General features: G+C 36.7%; 1 protein-coding gene across 1 annotated transcript in view; it reads right to left on the bottom strand.

Moving 5' to 3' along the window:
• The window catches only part of si:dkey-92j12.5 (multiple PDZ domain protein), a 45943-nt gene extending 30993 nt beyond the window's left edge, over positions 1-14950 (bottom strand). Inside the window, exons 1-14 of the mRNA XM_058768352.1 lie at positions 14607-14950; positions 14367-14419; positions 13986-14155; positions 9169-9369; positions 8883-9019; positions 8549-8762; positions 7155-7277; positions 6830-7021; positions 5957-6059; positions 5769-5857; positions 2064-2304; positions 1833-1892; positions 720-799; positions 251-397 (exon numbers count right to left, since the gene is read on the bottom strand). Coding sequence (XP_058624335.1) covers positions 251-397; positions 720-799; positions 1833-1892; positions 2064-2304; positions 5769-5857; positions 5957-6059; positions 6830-7021; positions 7155-7277; positions 8549-8762; positions 8883-9019; positions 9169-9369; positions 13986-14155; positions 14367-14373 — 1764 coding nt within the window. The 5' untranslated portion in view covers positions 14374-14419; positions 14607-14950. The remainder of the gene's footprint in view (positions 1-250; positions 398-719; positions 800-1832; positions 1893-2063; positions 2305-5768; positions 5858-5956; positions 6060-6829; positions 7022-7154; positions 7278-8548; positions 8763-8882; positions 9020-9168; positions 9370-13985; positions 14156-14366; positions 14420-14606) is intronic.
• Positions 14951-18828: the final 3878 nt, after the last annotated feature.

Genomic DNA, 18828 nt, shown 5'->3' on the forward strand with positions numbered 1-18828 from the left:
AAGTGCTACGCATAGAAAACAGAATACAGAAAGAAAGATGAGTGCTTTCAGTTATTATGCATGCATGTGTTAGCAGGGTTTATGATAAGGGATTACAACAGCGTAATCTATAAACAACAGTATTATCTGTATGTAATGCTTGTTTGACTTTGAAGTATAACCAAATATAATTTCCATTAGTTTTTTTAAGTAAATAAATATTCTACATGACTATGTGGACACCCCCTTTCAATTATAATATAAAGTGAACCTCTAGCAGTTCGTCTCCAGGTCGTATGATTCCCGTCTGTCCAATCGGACCCTCTGGCAGTATGGTGCAGATATAGTGATGACCTTCCTTAGTCTCCAAACTCACACCAAGACCGCTGCTCTCAGTGAACTTCTGTACCTGGGCCACCTGCATACACACACACACACACACACACACACACACACACACACACAATGTAAATATAAACTAATTAGCATATATATATATATATATATATATATATATGTATATATATAATATATATATATATAGTATATATATATATATATATATATATATATAGATAGATAGATAGATATACAAATATACAGTGGACATGCAAATACATCAAAAACAGGCAATTAAAAAGACACATACTGCACATAAACATATGCTGACACACACTCACAAATCTCAGACATGGAAATGAACTGTCAGCTAAACAGGAGAGAATACAGATGAGACGCACCACGACTTCATATTGAGGACCCAGGTTGCTTTGCCACTTCTCCATCAATATTTCCTGCTCTTCATCAGACAGTTTGCAAACTAAAACAAAATTTCCAAGCATCACACAGCTAATAAATAAATGACAACATGACTGAGGAGAATAGACTACAAAAGACTATGTATGTTTTCATCATGTCAGTAGAGTCAGGATTTGTATTTCACACTTTATTTATATCTATGTTAGAAATAATCATGCAAACTAAAGAAATCTTAAAGGAATCTGGGTTGTTTACAGCTTAATGTCTATGGACAATACTTGTGACATGCTGTTGATTAGACTGGACAGCAGAAAAAAATTGTAAATGCAAATAAGAACATGCTAACAATATAATGGTGTACAGTTAGGAAAGCAAAATAAATAGGATTATCAACTTTTAAAAGCATAAACTTTGCAAAGGATTCATACAGTATTTTGTCATAAAAGCTTGAAAAGACACCTTAAAAGATGACACTTAAAATTGACTGACCCTCAGGCCACCAAAAATACAGATGCGTTTGTTTCTTATAGGAACAGTTTTAGAGAAATTCAGCATTACATCATTTGCTCATCAAGGGATCGTCTGCAGTGAATGGGTGCCGTCAGAATGAGAGATCAAACAGCTGATAAAAACTACTATAATTCACCAGTAACTCACATGACTCCAGGACATCAATTAATGTTTTTGGACTGTTTTAGTCTGTAAATATCTGCATATATTTCACTCCTGATTCAGACAAGACAATTTTTCACTAGAGAAAGCAGTATAATGGCTATAGAGGACTTGAATTTTAGCCAGAATCAACGGTTTGAAGTTAAAAACATCCAAATGATACATTTGTTTATTACAAACATGCAGTTTTATCAGCTGTTTGAACTCTCATTCAGACAGCACCCATTCACTGCAGAAGATCCATTGGTAAGCAAGTGATGTAATGCTAAATTTTTAATAAATTAAAATTCTCTGCAAGCAATGCTTAAATCACGATTATATCTGTATATTATAGTTAAAGTTTTACTAGTACACTAAGAAACCTGAGGTGCAAGTCAAAATGAATGGCTGTAATAATCAATTGTAAATAAATCTGTTCTTACATGAGGACTGGTTTCTATTCTCCAACTTGGTCTCTAAATCACAGGTTTGCGTTGACTGAACTGAGGTCACAGAAAGAACAAACAGAAACAGAAGCTGTTATTAGAATCAAAGTAGGGTCGAAGAGTTACTATGACTTCACACAGAGAACGGGCCAAAGTGAAACAGAACTCATGAATCAAACACAGTGTGAATGAGTGCAAATAAACAGAAGTGCCAAGAGTTTCACTAACTGCACTCTCTGTTGAAGTTGAGGTCCCGGCGTTCAGTATAGAAAACTTTCCCTGGGGGCAGAACTGGCTTTGGCTCTGGTCGACATGGTGGCAGTGGAGGGGGAAGGAGACCCAGAGGGGTTAAGGGTCTCTGAGAGATTGTGGACATTGTACGGGTTGTTTGTGTTCCAGATGGTGAGCCCTTTCTCCGAATAGAGATCTCTACTTGATGGCCAGTGAGCAGGATCTCCTCCCTAGCTTTCTGTTTAAGGATAAAACAGGTAATTATAACCATTTTACATTATATTTGAAAGGCATCCTTTATCATTTAATGGATCAGGAACTGCTAACAATCATTCTGTTTTAGTTTATCATTAACAACAATTATAGAACATGATCATAACTTTTTTTTTCCACAAAAAAACCATTCTAATATAACATTATAATTATTATAGTGTCACATTTAACTTCATCATTATTTAGTGTGAAATAACACCAGATGATGTCTGTGTTTTTCAAAAGTTCTGCATGTTAAGATAAATTGTTCCAATCCTAAACAACCATATGCTAACACAGTTCAATTTTTCACTTCAAAGCTTACGGCACGCATTGATTTTCATGCTAAATAGCTCTTGCTACAACATCAGAATTGAAAATATTGATGCTTCTCTAATGATTGGCCCAACCCCAGACGCTTTATCCCTCTATTTTACCACAAAGCAAGCAAGCATTTTTCAGAAATGTGCCTAGTATACATTGTAGTAATGTTGTTTGTGATCAAAACATATGTAGAAAACTATAATAAAAGAAATTACAATAAACATATGACAGAAGTGTATTTCCACAGTGTGTACACCAGTCAGAGAGTCTCATCAAGTGAAAAGTCATTGCATTATTTAATGCTTCACATTTGAGGTCTCTAAAACCCCAAACATAATTAATTCAAAACTTTTCATTGAGGACGTTTGAAGTGTGTTATGAAGCAAGTTGAAATTCTCTTTATAATATGCTCTCACTAGAAAAGTCATGAAAAAGTAATGATTTAACTGCCAGCTGAATCAACAACTGGCAGACGATCTGAATGAGTTCTACTGCAGGTTTGAAAAAACACCATTCACACCTCCTGCAACCCCCCCCTCCCCCTCCTGCACTGCAGATCAGTGAAGATGATGTGCACCAGGTCTTCAGAAAGAACAAGAGAAGGAAGGCACCAGGCCCAGACGGTGTGACACCAGCCTGTCTGAAAACCTGCACTGACCAGCTGGCCCCCATCTTCACACAGATCTTCAACAGATCACTGGAGCTGTGCAAAGTCCCCTCATGCTTCAAACGCTCCACAATCATCCCCGTCCCAAAGAAACCCAAAATTACTGGACTTAATGGCTACAGACCTGTGCCTCTAACGTCTGTGGCCATGAAATCATTTGAAAGACTGGTTTTGGCTTATCTAAAGGACATCACTGGACCCTTACTGGACCCCCTGCTGTTTGCCTACAGAGCAAACAGGTCTGTGGATGATGTAGTCGATATAGGATTGCACTACATCCTGCAACATCTCGACAGACCAGGGACTTCTGTGAGGATCCTGTTTGTAGACTTCAGCTCCGCTTTTAAGACCATCATCCCACCACTCCTCCAGCCCAAATTAACTCAGCTATCCGTCCCCACCTCTGTCTGTCAGTGGATCAACAGCTTCCTGACAGACAGGCAGCAGCTGGTAAAGCTGGGAAATTCTCATCCAGAACCCGTACGATCAGCACTGGCGCCCCCCAGGATTGCGTCCTCTCCCCACTGCTCTTCTCCCTCTACACAAACGACTGCACATCTAAAGTCCCCTCTGTCAAGCTCCTGAAGTTTGCAGATGACACCACAGTCATCGGTCTCATTCAGGACGGTGATGAGTCTGCTTACAGACAAGAGGTTGAGCAGCTGGCTGTCTGGTGCAGTCTTAACAACCTGGAGCTGAACACGCTCAAAACTGTGGAGATAATCGAGGACTTCAAGATAAACCCCCCTGCTCTCCCCCCACTCACCATCATGAACAGCACTGTAAAGACAGTGGAGTCATTCAGTCATTCCTGGGCACCACAATTTCTCAGGACCTGAAGTGGGACAATCACATTGAGTCCATTGTGAAAAAGGCCCAGCAGAGGTTGTACTTCCTTCGGCAGCTGAGAAAGTTCAACCTGCCACAGGAGCTGCTGAAACAGTTCCACTCCGCCATCATTGAATCCGTCCTCTGCACTTCAATAACTGTCTGGTTCAGCTCAGCTACCAAAACTGACCTCAGAAGATTACAGAGGGTAGTCCGGACTGCTGAGCAAATCATTGGTACAACCTTCCCCACTCTCCAAGAAATTAAGCGTTAGCGTTAGTTCTGGCAGGTCACAAGAGTCAAGCTTGCATTAGCTGATTCTCAGCTGATCACACCTACCTACAGGAATATTACACCTATCGCGGCATTCCTATATAAGCTCTATTCAGTATTAATCATGAGCTTTTTCCGCTTGCTCAGGAGCAAATCACCCTCCTCCATCCCCAACTCCTCCTTTCGCACAGTCAGGACTTGGCTTTCTGATATTCCTTGCTGAATCAGACTTCTTTTCTTGAATAATGTTACACTTAAATATCATTAAGTACATTAATGATATCTGCTTAGTTCTTTTCTGTTTACCATAGGGGGGTTATTATTGTTTGTTGCTCTCCCTGCTCAATCATGACAGGCTGCATGGACTTTATGCTAAGTATCTATCATTTTGACGATAGTGGTCCTGACAGAACTGTACTTATCCAGAGTGAGCAAAAGGGCTGGCAAAATCACTCTGGACCCCTCACATCCAGCACACTCCCTCTCTGAACTGCTGCCGTCTGGTCGACGTTACAGAGCTCTGAGCACCAGAACGGCCAGCACAGGAACAGTTTCTTCCCTCAGGCAATCCATCTCATGAACAGTTGACAATAAACGTGGATGAGAGGGGTTGAGATGAAACGCATTTGTCCATGTTTCACTTCGTCTCGAATCGCGCTCACGGTAAGCTCTTGAGAAACAGTATCCCTTCCGTGGCTCGGTATACACTTTCAACTCGTTTTTTTTGTTTTTTGTCTCGAGCCTTGGTCAAGAGACTGTACGACATTCATGTTACATGATTTGACTGATTTTGACGTTGAGAGCGTGACAGCGCACCACATTAAAATAAATGATCATTCATGTTTTCATAATCGCTGGCCAAATTCAAAAACGAAACTAAAATTAAAACATCTTTGAGAGCAAGGGGGCCCCACGCAGCTTGCGTATTCTGCGTATAGGGAGGATCGGCTCTGCTCGATCATTCTCTCATTCTCATTCTCTCAAGTATTAATCCGATACTTCAATTTTGTTGTTTTTTTCAGGTTACCAAAATGACACTGAAACCCCAAACAGAGGATGAGGGTTGGACTAATGACACATTTACACAAATACAAACACAAATGTAGCGACAGTGTAATTAATCATACACTACCATTCTGCCTAAAACAAACACTACAATGGAAACAGCCTTCCCACGCACACACACAACAGAAACAACAACAGGATTATTAATTGCTATAACATCATTAACTCTGAGACCACTGAAAAATTAATAAAATAGCAATAAATTGCTTAAAACCACTAAGAACTGCTGTATAAATTAACATGCACAAGGAAAGTAAAGAGATGTAAAAAATAAAGATCTGTATGGAACTCACAGCAATGATGCCATCTCCAATGTGAATTTGTCCATCCGGATCCACTGCATTTTCTTTCAGTATGCTCTTTACTCCAAATCCACTGGACTCTAAAATGCCCAATATTCATTTAATGTTTACATTTATCATTCTTAGACTGAATGGGAAAAAAATATCTTGCTGAAAAAACCCCCAGTAAGGAATCATACCTTTGTCCAGGTTATTCAGAGATTTGGAGATGTTGACGCCCAAACCATTTTTGTTGTTACTGAATCTGACACTGAACTCTTTTTCCTTTTTCTCTACTAAATCCTGCAGAAGGGTAATTCTTTGTTTACTATTGGCATATCAAACAAGACATAATAAAGCAGCATTTATGATAACATGTAATCAAAATTAAGGAATTAAAATGCGTGATTATATTTCAAATTCTACAGCAAATTCTATCTCTTTCTATTACATTGACACTCTCACTTAACCACCTTGCGTGTTAATGTCAATGTGAATGTAAATCAATGTTTGCTGACTGAGTGTGAGTGTGTTTAAGAAATAATTTCAGCTTAATAAATTTTAAATATAACGTTTGTCATATTTTATTAACCTTCATGTCATCCCAAACCTGTATATTAATTAAAAAGATCATTATAAAGGGACAAATCAACAATTCTTCAACAAAATATCTTTTGTGTTCAACAGAAGAAAATCTTCAGGTTTGGAATGACATGAGGATAAGTAAATGATGATAGAATCTTTATTTTTGGGTGGACTGTCCCTTTAAGATTTAAGATTTAAGATTTAAGATTTGTTACGCTTTTTACCATACAATAACAGTTCACAGTGACCTTAAAAAATGACAAAAACACAACAAAAGCAGCATTAATGTGGTGAAGGAGGAACAGACTGCAATTTACTGAATGTGTTGTGTTCTATGGAAGAATGAATGTCAAACATGTTCAAAAAGACATGAAGGTGAGTAAATGATAACAGAACTTATTTTTTTTGGGTGAGCTATACTGTTTATATCACAATTTACATATATATGCAAACACACACACACACACACACACAGGAGCATTTTGCACCTGTTTCTTTTGAGTGTCCTGTTGCTGGGCGATGGTAGGTAAGAGGTCACCATCAGTGGTTTCCCTGGCAATGATGAGTCTCACACGGGAACCAGCAAGACGGAGCTCACGTGCAACTTCATCACTGCCCATGGCGGACACATCCACATCACCAATTCTGAGGAGAAGATCGCCACTATGCAATCTCCCATCCTGTGTGCACAAACACACATCCACAAATGTCAAGGCATTTGTCACTCTTTTTGAATTTGAATCAGTTTGTACAATCCACAAATGGAATAATTTAAATAATGGTGTATGTGAATCCATGATGATTCTCTCATACCTTTCCAGCTACACCATTAGGTAGGATGGTTTTAACCATGGTGCCAGTAGTCCTCCCTCCAATGATACCAAAGCCTAGACCCGATCCGTCATTCTGCAACTCTATATGATGAATTTGTCGGGGCTGTGGAATCAAATTAATGTTTGAGTGGAATAAGCCTAATTATAATACAAGAGAGACTGGGGCTAGTTATCACACTTACTTCAGTTAATATTGAATAAAACAGAAAAAGTGTACAAAATACCAATACTAGATGTTTTAAAGCATAGAAGGACAGAAAGTTCAAAAGAATAGCATTTATTTGTAACATTAGAAATGGCTTTTGAATAGCTGTTCCTTTTGATCAATTTTACTGACCCCCCAAAATTTTGAGCATATTGTATTTTTTAAATATTATAGCACTTGTTTTAAAAATGTAATGGTTTATTATTTAAATTGAAAAACTAATTAAAATCTAAAACTTTTTTTATGATTTATTTTACTTATTTATTTTCATCTATTATTGTTTCCTTTATTTTGTTTATACTTAGTATAAATTATTAATTAGTATTATTACCTGTTGATAGTGACTTGAGATTAAAAAAGGCTAAAACTAAAGTGTGCAATGATCAGTAAACACCATATTATCCAGTAATTTAAATTCTTTTCCCCAAAAATATTTTCCAAGATCTTTGAACCCCATTTATATATACATACCATTCAAATGTTTAGGGTATGCTTCTTTTTTTTTTTCTCAAACAAACTAATACTTTTATTTAGCATGGATGCATTAATTAGATCAATAAAGACTTTGTCACATTGTTACAAAATAAATTCTATATCAAATAAATTATGTTCTTTTGTGAAGGATCATGTGACACTGAAGATTGGAGTAATGGCTGTAATTACATTTCAAAATATTACCGTTTTACGGTATTTTTAATCAAATAAACAGCCTTGGTATGCATAAGAGACTTCTTTCAAAAACATTCATAGATCTAACCAACCCCAATCCTTTAAACAGTAGTGTATTATAATAGTCTTGCTAATAGAAGTAGATTCATTTTTATTTCCACCATTACCAGGAGACCATCTGCTTTCCCTTACTCTGCTTTCACAACAAACACCAAACCTAAAAACCTCACATAAAAAGCTAATGTATAACATTTAAAATGTTAGATGTACTGCACTTGTGGTAATGTAATCAAATTACTGTGGATCAATAACAGATATAAGCGGCATAGTAAAATGGGCCAGCTATACGGCATTACAGTATAAAATATGAGGCAGCTCTAAGACACTTCAGGGGCACATTCAAAATCTCTTAAGGCCATTTTACACATTATGTTAAGTATATTTGGGAAAATTTAAGAGATATAATAAATATAAAAACAAAAGTTTTTAAGTAGACTTACACTAAATTGACGATAAAGGCCGGAGAGATTTTTGGGAAGAGTGTGGCTCATCTGTGGGGAGCTGAATGATGGGGTTGGTTCTCTGGCTATAATTAGGGTTACCACAGAAGCACGTTCCTGAAGGACCTGGACAGCTTGTTCCTGAGTTACAGAGGATTCAAACAGCTTGCCATTCACTGCTAGAATCTGATCACCCTCATGTAGACGTCCATCACTAAGACAGAAGAATGGGGTAATGAATGGTTTCAAATCAATCTATGCCCCTGTCCAGAATAATGCACTTCTAATCAATTAAGTTACGGTATTCTTTACTTGAATCCTTATCAGTTTATACCTGCATGCTACAGAGTCCGGCTGAATCTTCTGTATGAAGATACCATGACCTCCACTGCTTTCAGTCTCCAGACCAATAATGCTGATGCCTAAAGCACTTTCACCCTTCTCCAGGTCAAAACTAAGCACAGTCCGACCCTGAAAGAGTAATAAATACAAGAGATAAGAAAGAATGGATTCAAACTGTCGGTTTTAGGAGATGTAGTGTTGGAATTATAGTATTTCTGAAAGTTTGACACGTATCTCAGTTAGTTTAAAGGTTTTTGTTTTCTGAATTATGGTGTTACCTGGGCCATGCACTGCAGCACTGAAATGTCCTCTGTGATGAAAGGGGCAAAAGTCACATGATTGAAGAATCGACATCGGTCATTGCGGCGCTGGGCCGAGAGGTAGGAGTCTCTGTGCCTCAGATTGCATGCGGGGTGGGATGTGCTCACACCATCTGCTTCATCACTCATAGACTGAGAAGGAGGCGTTCTGGGGAAAACCTGTAAAACACACAGCTAGAGTAATATAGCTAGGTTGCACTAGGCCTTACTGGGATGTAAGTTGGGATGTTAAAGTTCACAATATTAAGACAAGATTTATCGGATAATATGGTGTTTACCTTTACTGATGCTTTTGCACTTTCGTTTTTGGGCCATATTTACTAACGGCTTGCACCAGCGCAAACCATTCTTTGGTATTAAAATAGTAGGCCTACTGTCAGAATTTACTAAAGACCCGCAGTGAAGAATTAGCACTGAAAAGGCATGGACAAATTTTTTTTTTCCGCCTGACCTTATTGAATATGCATTGTTTTATTGCGTTGGTCAGTATGTAAATGAGATGTTGTGTCTGTGTTCTTTAATTTGCGCGTTGTCAGTAAATCACCCACAGAAATTTCCATGCCCATCGGCGCTGTTTTGGAATTGAGATCTCGAGCTAATTAGCCCTGTTGATTAAATCTGGCCCTTAGTCTTTTTAAACTCTGATGTCGCTATTAACAGTAATAATATATGGAGTATAAAAACAATACAGGAAACACAATAGATAAAAATGATCATAAAAAGTTTTTGTAGATTTAAAAAATAAACATTTAATTGATATAATATAAAAAATACTATACCACTAAAAATGCTGGGGTCAGTAAAACTGATCTAAAGATACAAAAGATATTTATAGTGTCACAAAAGATTTCTATTTCAAATAAATACTGTTTAAATACTTTTAAACTTTCCATTCATCAAAGATTCAAAATATTAAGCATACCAACTGTATTCAGAATTTTTGAGCACCAAGTCAGCATATTATAATGATTTCCGAAGGATCACGTGACACTAAAGACTTGGCTGCTGAAAACTAATTTTTGACATCACAGGAATAAATTATTCTTAAAATTTATTCAGATAGAAAACAGTTATTTTAAATTGTAATATTTCACAATATTACTGATTAACTGTGTTTTTCATCAGATAAATGAAGCCCTGTTTAGCATAAGAGACATACTGGAAATATATACATAGACAAACAGCTGATAGGAGAACGTGACAAAGAAAGTGCAGTGTTTAGATTTGTTTCATGCTGGAGAGCTGCTAACAACGCAGTTATTCACATAATGGTCTCTCCTAAAATAAAAACAAGTGTAAATGTGAACATTGCAATAAAACTCTAAATGATTGAAGTCTGTCGGGCTAGGCATTAGCTCATTGTTATAATTCAGTCAGTCTGCCAAACAACCGTTTATTCTAACTTAGTCAAAAGCTTCAGTATATATTTAGCTGAAACGAGGGGTGATATTTCAGTGTTTCAAGTTTATTGGTGCAATGCACAAATATTTAGTAGGGTGCAAACCAGGTCCATCGCTAAAATTGATTTAAAATATTGTGCTTTTTAGCTGTGTTACTCAGTTACTGTATTTAAGCTTTAACTCACTTCAGAGTGTTAGTGCAACAGACTTAACTGCAGTAAGAGTATGTGAGAGTGTGTCACTTTCTGTTTGATGTGTGGTGGTCATGTTTAACATACTAAATGATCTTAATTAAAATATTTCAAAGGTCAGGTTTAGGGGTAGGAAAAAAAAATCATTAGCTCAGTTTAAAAGTCCAAATGGAAAGTCAAAGGAAAGTCCTCACCATTACAGAAACGTGTGTGTGACTTGTTGACCCCGGCCTCTCTCTCTATTCAGCACAGATTAAGTGGTCAGCTCAGGTAAGTAGCTTATACAACCTCAGTTTGGTCCTTACTGCTGTTTTCAGAGAATCATCTCTCTAAATACATCACACACATGATACACATAAGCACTTACCAAGGATATGGTACACAATCAGACCTCTTCTTACAAATAATATTCAAGTATACAAACCTATATTTTGATTTAGAATGCTCATCTGAATACATTGTGTATTATGTTAAAAAGGCATTCAATCTGGTTAATAACTGTTGCTTCAAATATAATTTATGAGCCAAATTTAATCATTTAATTCAACGCATTAAAATAATATTCATGCTGATTTATTTTCTGATGAAATTTGAGTCAGAAGACATTATATTTTTATTGAATACATTACTAGCTCTTGAGGATACGGCGAGACAGTTCAAGAATGAATTGTTTGGCAACCAAAAAGCAAACAAAAACTAGTGTATAAAAAAGGTCTATCATGGCTGACCATATGCCTCAACAGCAGGCAAACAGCACAGCTGGCAATTCTGTTTTTATTCCTGCTCATTGAAACCTATAATTAAAATAAGCGCTTGAGGTATAACCAATGTAATCAACTAGAGTTCTCATTACATTTGCTCCCAAACACGTGGTTGAAAAAACAAGCCTATTACATCACAGAATGCAGACAGGAAGTGATAAGCTTGATTAAAGAATGACTCATATAAACAACTTATGCTTATGATTATCCATGGCAAGTGGCCTGGCCAATGCACAATGAGCACAAGGATTATCTGATATATAGTTTTGCTGAAGTATCTGCATCTCATGGCATATTAGTGAACCCATAAACATGCAGTTTTTCATGACAAACAGCCAGTTAAGTGCTTCATTTATTGCAGTTGCTCATCTGGCCTCTGCTGCTCCTCTCATTTTGGCCTGCTAGAAGATTCTAACACAATCAATTGTGGTTGTACCAAATAAATCTGAATGTAACATCTAGTGTGTGTATTTTTTATGATGATATCTGAGGAGCTAAATTACCTGAGCTGCTCTTTTTGAAAGCTTGGGATAACACAGGCCATTTTCAAGAGATAATTTCCCATTATTACTCTGCACCATAACACACAGATAGACACACACACACACACATATAGCTCACATACTGCGAACCCAGACCACCTTTGAGACTCTTTAACCTAGTATCCTTGAATAACCTCTCACGCCTCCCACTCATATCTGCAGGGCTTCTTTGACCTCTTTATGCTCTGGAAATGTAGTCCCCAGTGTCATTGTGGTTTTAAACTAAGCACAGTAAAAGTCAAATGTCAAATACAAGCTCAACTTGAAGTTCAATGCATTCAACTATTTTTACCTGAATATTAAGGGGAATATCCAATACAAAACTCAGTCTACAGCATTTATGGCTCAATGTTTACTTGCCATAAAAAAACGGTACATTTTTCCCCTCGTTTGTTTAAAAAAAAAAAGAAAAATCACCGTTACAATGGAACACTTAAAATGGAAGTGAACAGGGGCCATTTTTGGAGGATGTAAAAGCAGAAATGTGAAGTATAGACCTTATGCGCCAGAGAAACAAGCACGCAGCCATCTTTAGAAATGTTGTCTTTGAACTTCTTTAAACGTCTTTGCGTAGCTCTGAATTTCTGTGGCATTGCTGTCAAAGTGTAATTAGCTGGTGAAATTGATTTACTTATTAATGAAAGTTATCATGTGCATTGTAATGTTTGAAACGGATGTCATAAATGTAGATTAGACCGGAAGATTTTAAAATGAGTGGTTCATTAAAGTCTGTAAGGTTTCAACTTCATGCTGTGGAAATACAAATCAGAAAGCAGAAGGCAAAAAGCTATATAAGGTCTATATAATTTATAATATAGGTAATAACTAAGTAATCCTTCTTTGAACAACAAAATTCTGCTGGGAAATGCAATGATCTAAATATGTGCTAGGTGAAAGGCGAAACATTTCTCCATGTAGATTTTTCAACTAATTCAGGTTCGATTATTTCAAGATTTTCAAACTTTTAACATCCAAATTGGTCACTTTGATCAATCAAGCTGTTTATTTTGGAAGTGACCTAAGTAAGCGATGTTTCATGCACTACTGATAATGGACAACAAACCTTCTTAGCTCACAAAATTTAAAATAAGTTTAGCTACTCTGCTGTTTATTATTTGAACTGTAAAGCTGTTTAAACCACAATTTTGTTCAAAATGTTCTTTATGGTTAATGGTGTTTCGTTGTCATGGCAACAACGTTGTAAAAATGAGCTTTTCTTTTCACATTCATATTGTTTATGTCTTGTGGCTTTACTATTGAAACAGCGAGCATATTAAAGGTATTGGACTGGCCCTATTCACTTTCATTTTAAGTGCATCACTTACCACACTTTTTTTATTTTTTAATGCAAAGAGGGACAACATTATGCCAAAAATGTTGTCACTTGGGTGTGATCTGAAATATTCCTTTAGGAAACGCTTGTATCATGTATATTTCAACTAATAATAGACCCTGAGCCAGAGATGATGTAAGAAGTGAATCAAAGCACTGTTCACATCTATCTGAAATGATGCCCCCTGGGTGTATAAATGCCTTATAAAATATACGTGCATGTAAATTTCTATTTCAGGTAATAGTGGTGGAGTTGGATATGAGCATAAAATATACTTTTGTTCAATGCACTTCTGCATTTCACAAGATCAGTTATGATGTTAATGACAGAATCATGCTATATCGTAATTATGCAACTACTACCAGCCAACTATTTTTTATTTTACATAATATGATAACGAGACATTTCTTTACTAAGTTTAATTTCATACATTTATTTTTAAAAATGATGGTAAAGCCCACTGTTTAATGTTTTGGCACCTTTTAGTATTAGTGTATGCTTTTTTTTTGTGATGCACTGTGATGATGATGATGATGTTGATCTCTGACCTGTTGTAGCTCATGCTGTTGTCCAGTCTCTTGCATGTTGAGTATCTGGTGAAACAGGGGACTCTGTAAGACACTCTTGAGCAGACTGAGTTTTTCCTCAGCAGGCAGTTCTCCCCTCTTCTTCAGCCTCTGCTGCAGCCGCTCCACTGCCAGCAAAGCACGCTGTGTGTCTACACACACACACACATACATATCTTAATAAAATGGGCAAACGCAATGGCATCAGCTCATAACCCACAAGAGAGTGTGTACAACAAGCTACATGTAATATTCATACACACACGTTAACTCGCAAATATTTTAATATCATAAATTGAGAAAGAAGACAGATTGAGACACATGATGGCTAAAAATAATATTGTGGTAGGATTTCATACATACCCATCATTTTCAGCTCTTTGAGTACTGTATTACCACCACTCTCTTTTTGACATCTGCAACAACACAAGCAAATTCATGCCAGGACCATCAGACATAATGGCAATCAAACTCTTGAACATATTCAAGACACAAAACAACAAAAACAAACAGATTTGTCCCTTTCACATCCTACTCAAAAGGGATTTGCGTGGATTGCAGCATCTTAATCACTAACTGGCATGCACACCTGACAGCCCTTACCTGTGACAGCAACGGTGCCGTTTGGCATGAAGTGAGAGTGACGCAATTTGGCAGCGCTCGCCGTCTATCTCCGTAACCGATGACAGGCTTTATGAATTGCAGTGACGGGTCACTTCATATCTCGCTGATCGCTCTGATAACGCCTGCTGTAATCTGTTATTCATGCTGATGTAATCTGGGTTGGAGTCTCGCACCTCTACGGGAGGTTCTCGCGATCTGCACGCGCTCATCGTGTACTGCGCGAGCGCTCGTGTTTGCGCCGCGCTGCTCCGGTAATGCGCTTACCGGGGAGGCTTAGCAGCTGTAAACGGACTTAAACTGTGAACGACGGTAATTACCCGGGACAGATGTCCTTACTCCTTACAACCTACCTGATAGGGCTGTAAGCGCCTGGCGGTGGCCGGTGTTGTGGACAACAATTGTAACTAAGGGAAAACAAAGCAGGAGGGTTATTTTAAACGGGCGAATCACGGAGAAGCTGATAGATGTGTAAATATGAAAACAAATATGTAAATAGGCTACAGCAGTAGTTCGGAACCAGAGGGCCTCGGCAAACCTCCAAGGGGGTCGTAAAATGTAGCCTAAAATAAATCATATCCTAAAACGCAAGGAATGCATTTTATTTGTTTAAAGATAAATTCTGAAATGTAGCCTACACAAAGATGTTTATTATATTCTCAGTATAACATATCAGGGTGCTTATTATGGGGCTAAGAGATAAAAGGAGGTTAAAAACAAAACAAAGGAGGTTTACGTTTCAGTAACCACAAAAGTTAGGCTATTTTACAAGTTTGTGCGATAAACAAAAATAAATTGGGGGTAACCATAGCAACAGATGCTGGATCGATCGCTGTCTGCATCGGATGGTTCATAAAAACTGCACTGCCATTATTTATCAAGTTATTAGGCTATAGATTTAAAGCTCAACAAATGTATCACAAAAAAAAAAAAATCGTTAGTGTTTTGTTTAAAATGTCTTTAAGACAGTTGAGGGCCACTACTTAAACCTGATGGCGGACAAAATTGATGAAAACATTAGATGATCAATAGGCCTATTTGTTGTGCATTATATATAATTTTACAAATGTTGCTCATAAATGCATAATTGCGGTTTTAAAACAAGTTATCCATTATTAATAGAGCATGTGGGCTCTGTCTCAAAGACACGGACAACAATAGCAGTTTGCTAAAATAAATCCGATAGCTCAAAATAGCTAGGTAGATTGCATATTATGGTTCAGGTGTAGCCTAACTTAACCGACAGCTGCGATGCCGTTTCTCGGATGTTTTATCGCTTGTCTATCAGTCTTCATTCGTTACCGTAAAGATCAATAAACGCTGAATTCTCAGCCCACATTTACCTTCAGATCAACAGGTTTCCCCCGCAGCTCATGAAAAACTGCCTTTCGAGGACGCCTCATCGGATGATTAAAAGCCGGGGGTCAATTTTAAACATTTTCAAATGTCGAAAGTCGCATTAGAGACAGCCAACATTATTTAGACAGCCTATGCTTTGCGTGAGAGTGATAACTGGCTGTCACCGCGCATGTCCGCGATGCGCCTTTGATGCTCATGAGTTTAATGTAAATGGATGTTCAGGCCGCTCCCCCCTCATTTAATGAAATAACAGAGACATCAGGTCTTATTACTGTTGCTCATGAGAGACATTTAAATTAGTGTTTGTCCACGAATTATAATTTGCCAATGTGATACTTTCTATTAGCCTATGCAATATTTCCCTATTATGCCAATATGAAAAAATAAATAAAATTAAATATGCAGGACCATTCCATAAAAACTATTTCCTTGTGTCTCTCATATAGCGGATATATCCAACATATCTGTAAATGAACACTTTAACACTGTAAATTCAGAGAGTATTAGCATCTCATTCATTTTATTCTACATTTTGTTATGCAGCATTATGCTAAAATGCTTTAAATTATTTTTCTCATCTGTTTAAACGTAATTCTGACACAGAAATGGCATGACAACTTGTGAATTTATTAAAAAGAAAAAACTCAACAAGGCTACATTGAATGAATACACTGTATTCAGGACCTTTGTGATGACATTTGAAAGTTAGGCACTTCCTTTTTCTTTGGATCATTTTTAAAATAATTTGATTGGAGTCCATGGGAAATTAAATTTGACATGATTCGGGAAAACACCAAAATGTTCCTGGCTCAACATCCTTGTTGATCCTGGAACAACATTCCAAGCAACCAATCAGAAATCAGGGATAAGTTTACAGGAAATGTCAGTTTTAGCCTTACAACCAGAGTTGGGTGCTTCTCTACACCCTTGTATCATTTCCCTCTGATTTTAGGGATACATTATGGGTAGGTTTAGGTATAGGGCTAGGGATAGGGTTAGGTCTATGTTTTGGACAATTATGTTGATCCAGGAACATGTCTTACTTTGCAAAATCACGGAGACCATTGTATATTATAGATAGGGTGAAGTCAGCTAAAACGGGCTATCAGGTAAAATGGGCCAAATAAGGTTGTTGCATCATATCTCTTTAAATTTTTACAGAAAATCACAATAACTGATCTTGCATTGTTGCTTCAACACTTGTTGACATGTAACAATAATTTTTATTGGTCTTTTTAAGGCGGACAGGGCAGAGTGTTACATGAAGCTTGTCAGAGAAATTGTAAGGTAATTGAGCCTGACATAGAAAATTCCATTAATCACTAATAAGGGTACTAAAGCAATTATAAGTAAACTTACCAACAAAGCAAAGGTTTATAAGCAATGTTTTGACATGCTCTTTCAAATAAAAAAGTTTACTTAAAAGAAACTTTGATTTTCGTGAAAAAGGTCATTTTAGGTAGAAATGGCTGGTTAAGCTAAAATGGACCACAATTTTCAGCTAAAATGGGCTGCATACACACACACACACACTTTTTGACAGAAATTGAGGGTGAAAATAGGTTTATAGGCCTAGATATGTATCCATACAAAATTTTAACAGTCTTTAAAAAAAAATTGCATTGCAGACAGCATGGCAGGAGGACAAGCAAAGAAAGGAAACAGAGAGACGAGAAGAGAAACGGAAAGAAAGGAAGATGTCAGTAAAATGGGCTGCATACACTCACACACTTTTACACAGAAATTGAGGGTGAAAATAGGTTTATAGGCCTAGATATGTATCCATACAAAATCTTAACAGTCTTTAAAAAAAATACAAGCATACACACATACATGCACACAAAAGACACCAATGCACAGAAACACACACGTATACAACACGATCAGTTCATTTTTAATTGCATTGTTTAATTAAATATTCATTCAGCTTTCTATTTAATTAAATACATTTATGGTGCACACTAAAGACAATAGTGTCAATTTACTGTTAAAAATAAAATGATTTAAGCTGAAATTACCTGTGTTGATCTCTTTTTATAGTGGCCCATTTTAACTGAACAGCTGGCCCATTTTACCTGAATGTTGTGCCGTGGCTCAAGAAGGTACCTGCGGATACTCTAACTCTCATAATTTTAAAACCTTTATACTTTTTCACATTTAAAAAATACAAATATTTTTAAGAGACCCATTCTAATTTATAAAAATATCATTAGATCTCATGCATAGCTTATTTGATGGTATTATAAGTCATTTACCAAAACGTGGCCCATTTTAGCTGACTTCACCCTAGGTGTGTGTCAATATATGGTATATATTATTGTCTTATTTCAATAAGTTGTATCCCTGGGTTATTCTTACCACCATAACTCTTATTAGAATTATGTAAATAAAATTCTGTGGGGTAAATAAATAAATAATCTCCCTACTTTTGTGATTGGATATAAGGAGATTGTCTTTGTCTTTATCTTATATTTTATTACGTTTGTCAGTGAACAATATTAAAATGCTTAAATCTCAGCCCTTTTCCCCATGATTTTGTACATTAAACTGATTATTAAAAACTGGACATGTGTACAGCTATCATTATTTTCTTTCTTTTAATCTTTTAAATACATTGTAGTGTCTTGGCTACAAAGTCTTAACTACATGTAAACCTTGTTACTTTTATAGGCTACTTAGACACTGCTGAATCCCAACATTATATTACAGTTTTTAAAATTAGTTTGGGGTGGCATTGCAGTTCATCACGCAAACACGTGCTTTTAAGGTTTTAAAAGTTGAAAGAAATTTAAAGGGGGGCATTTCAAAATCGAAGTCACACAGTGCACCCCTTTCTCTAAATGAC

The sequence above is a fragment of the Onychostoma macrolepis genome, chromosome 01, assembly GCF_012432095.1.
Source record: "Onychostoma macrolepis isolate SWU-2019 chromosome 01, ASM1243209v1, whole genome shotgun sequence".
Classification (NCBI taxonomy): domain Eukaryota; kingdom Metazoa; phylum Chordata; class Actinopteri; order Cypriniformes; family Cyprinidae; genus Onychostoma; species Onychostoma macrolepis.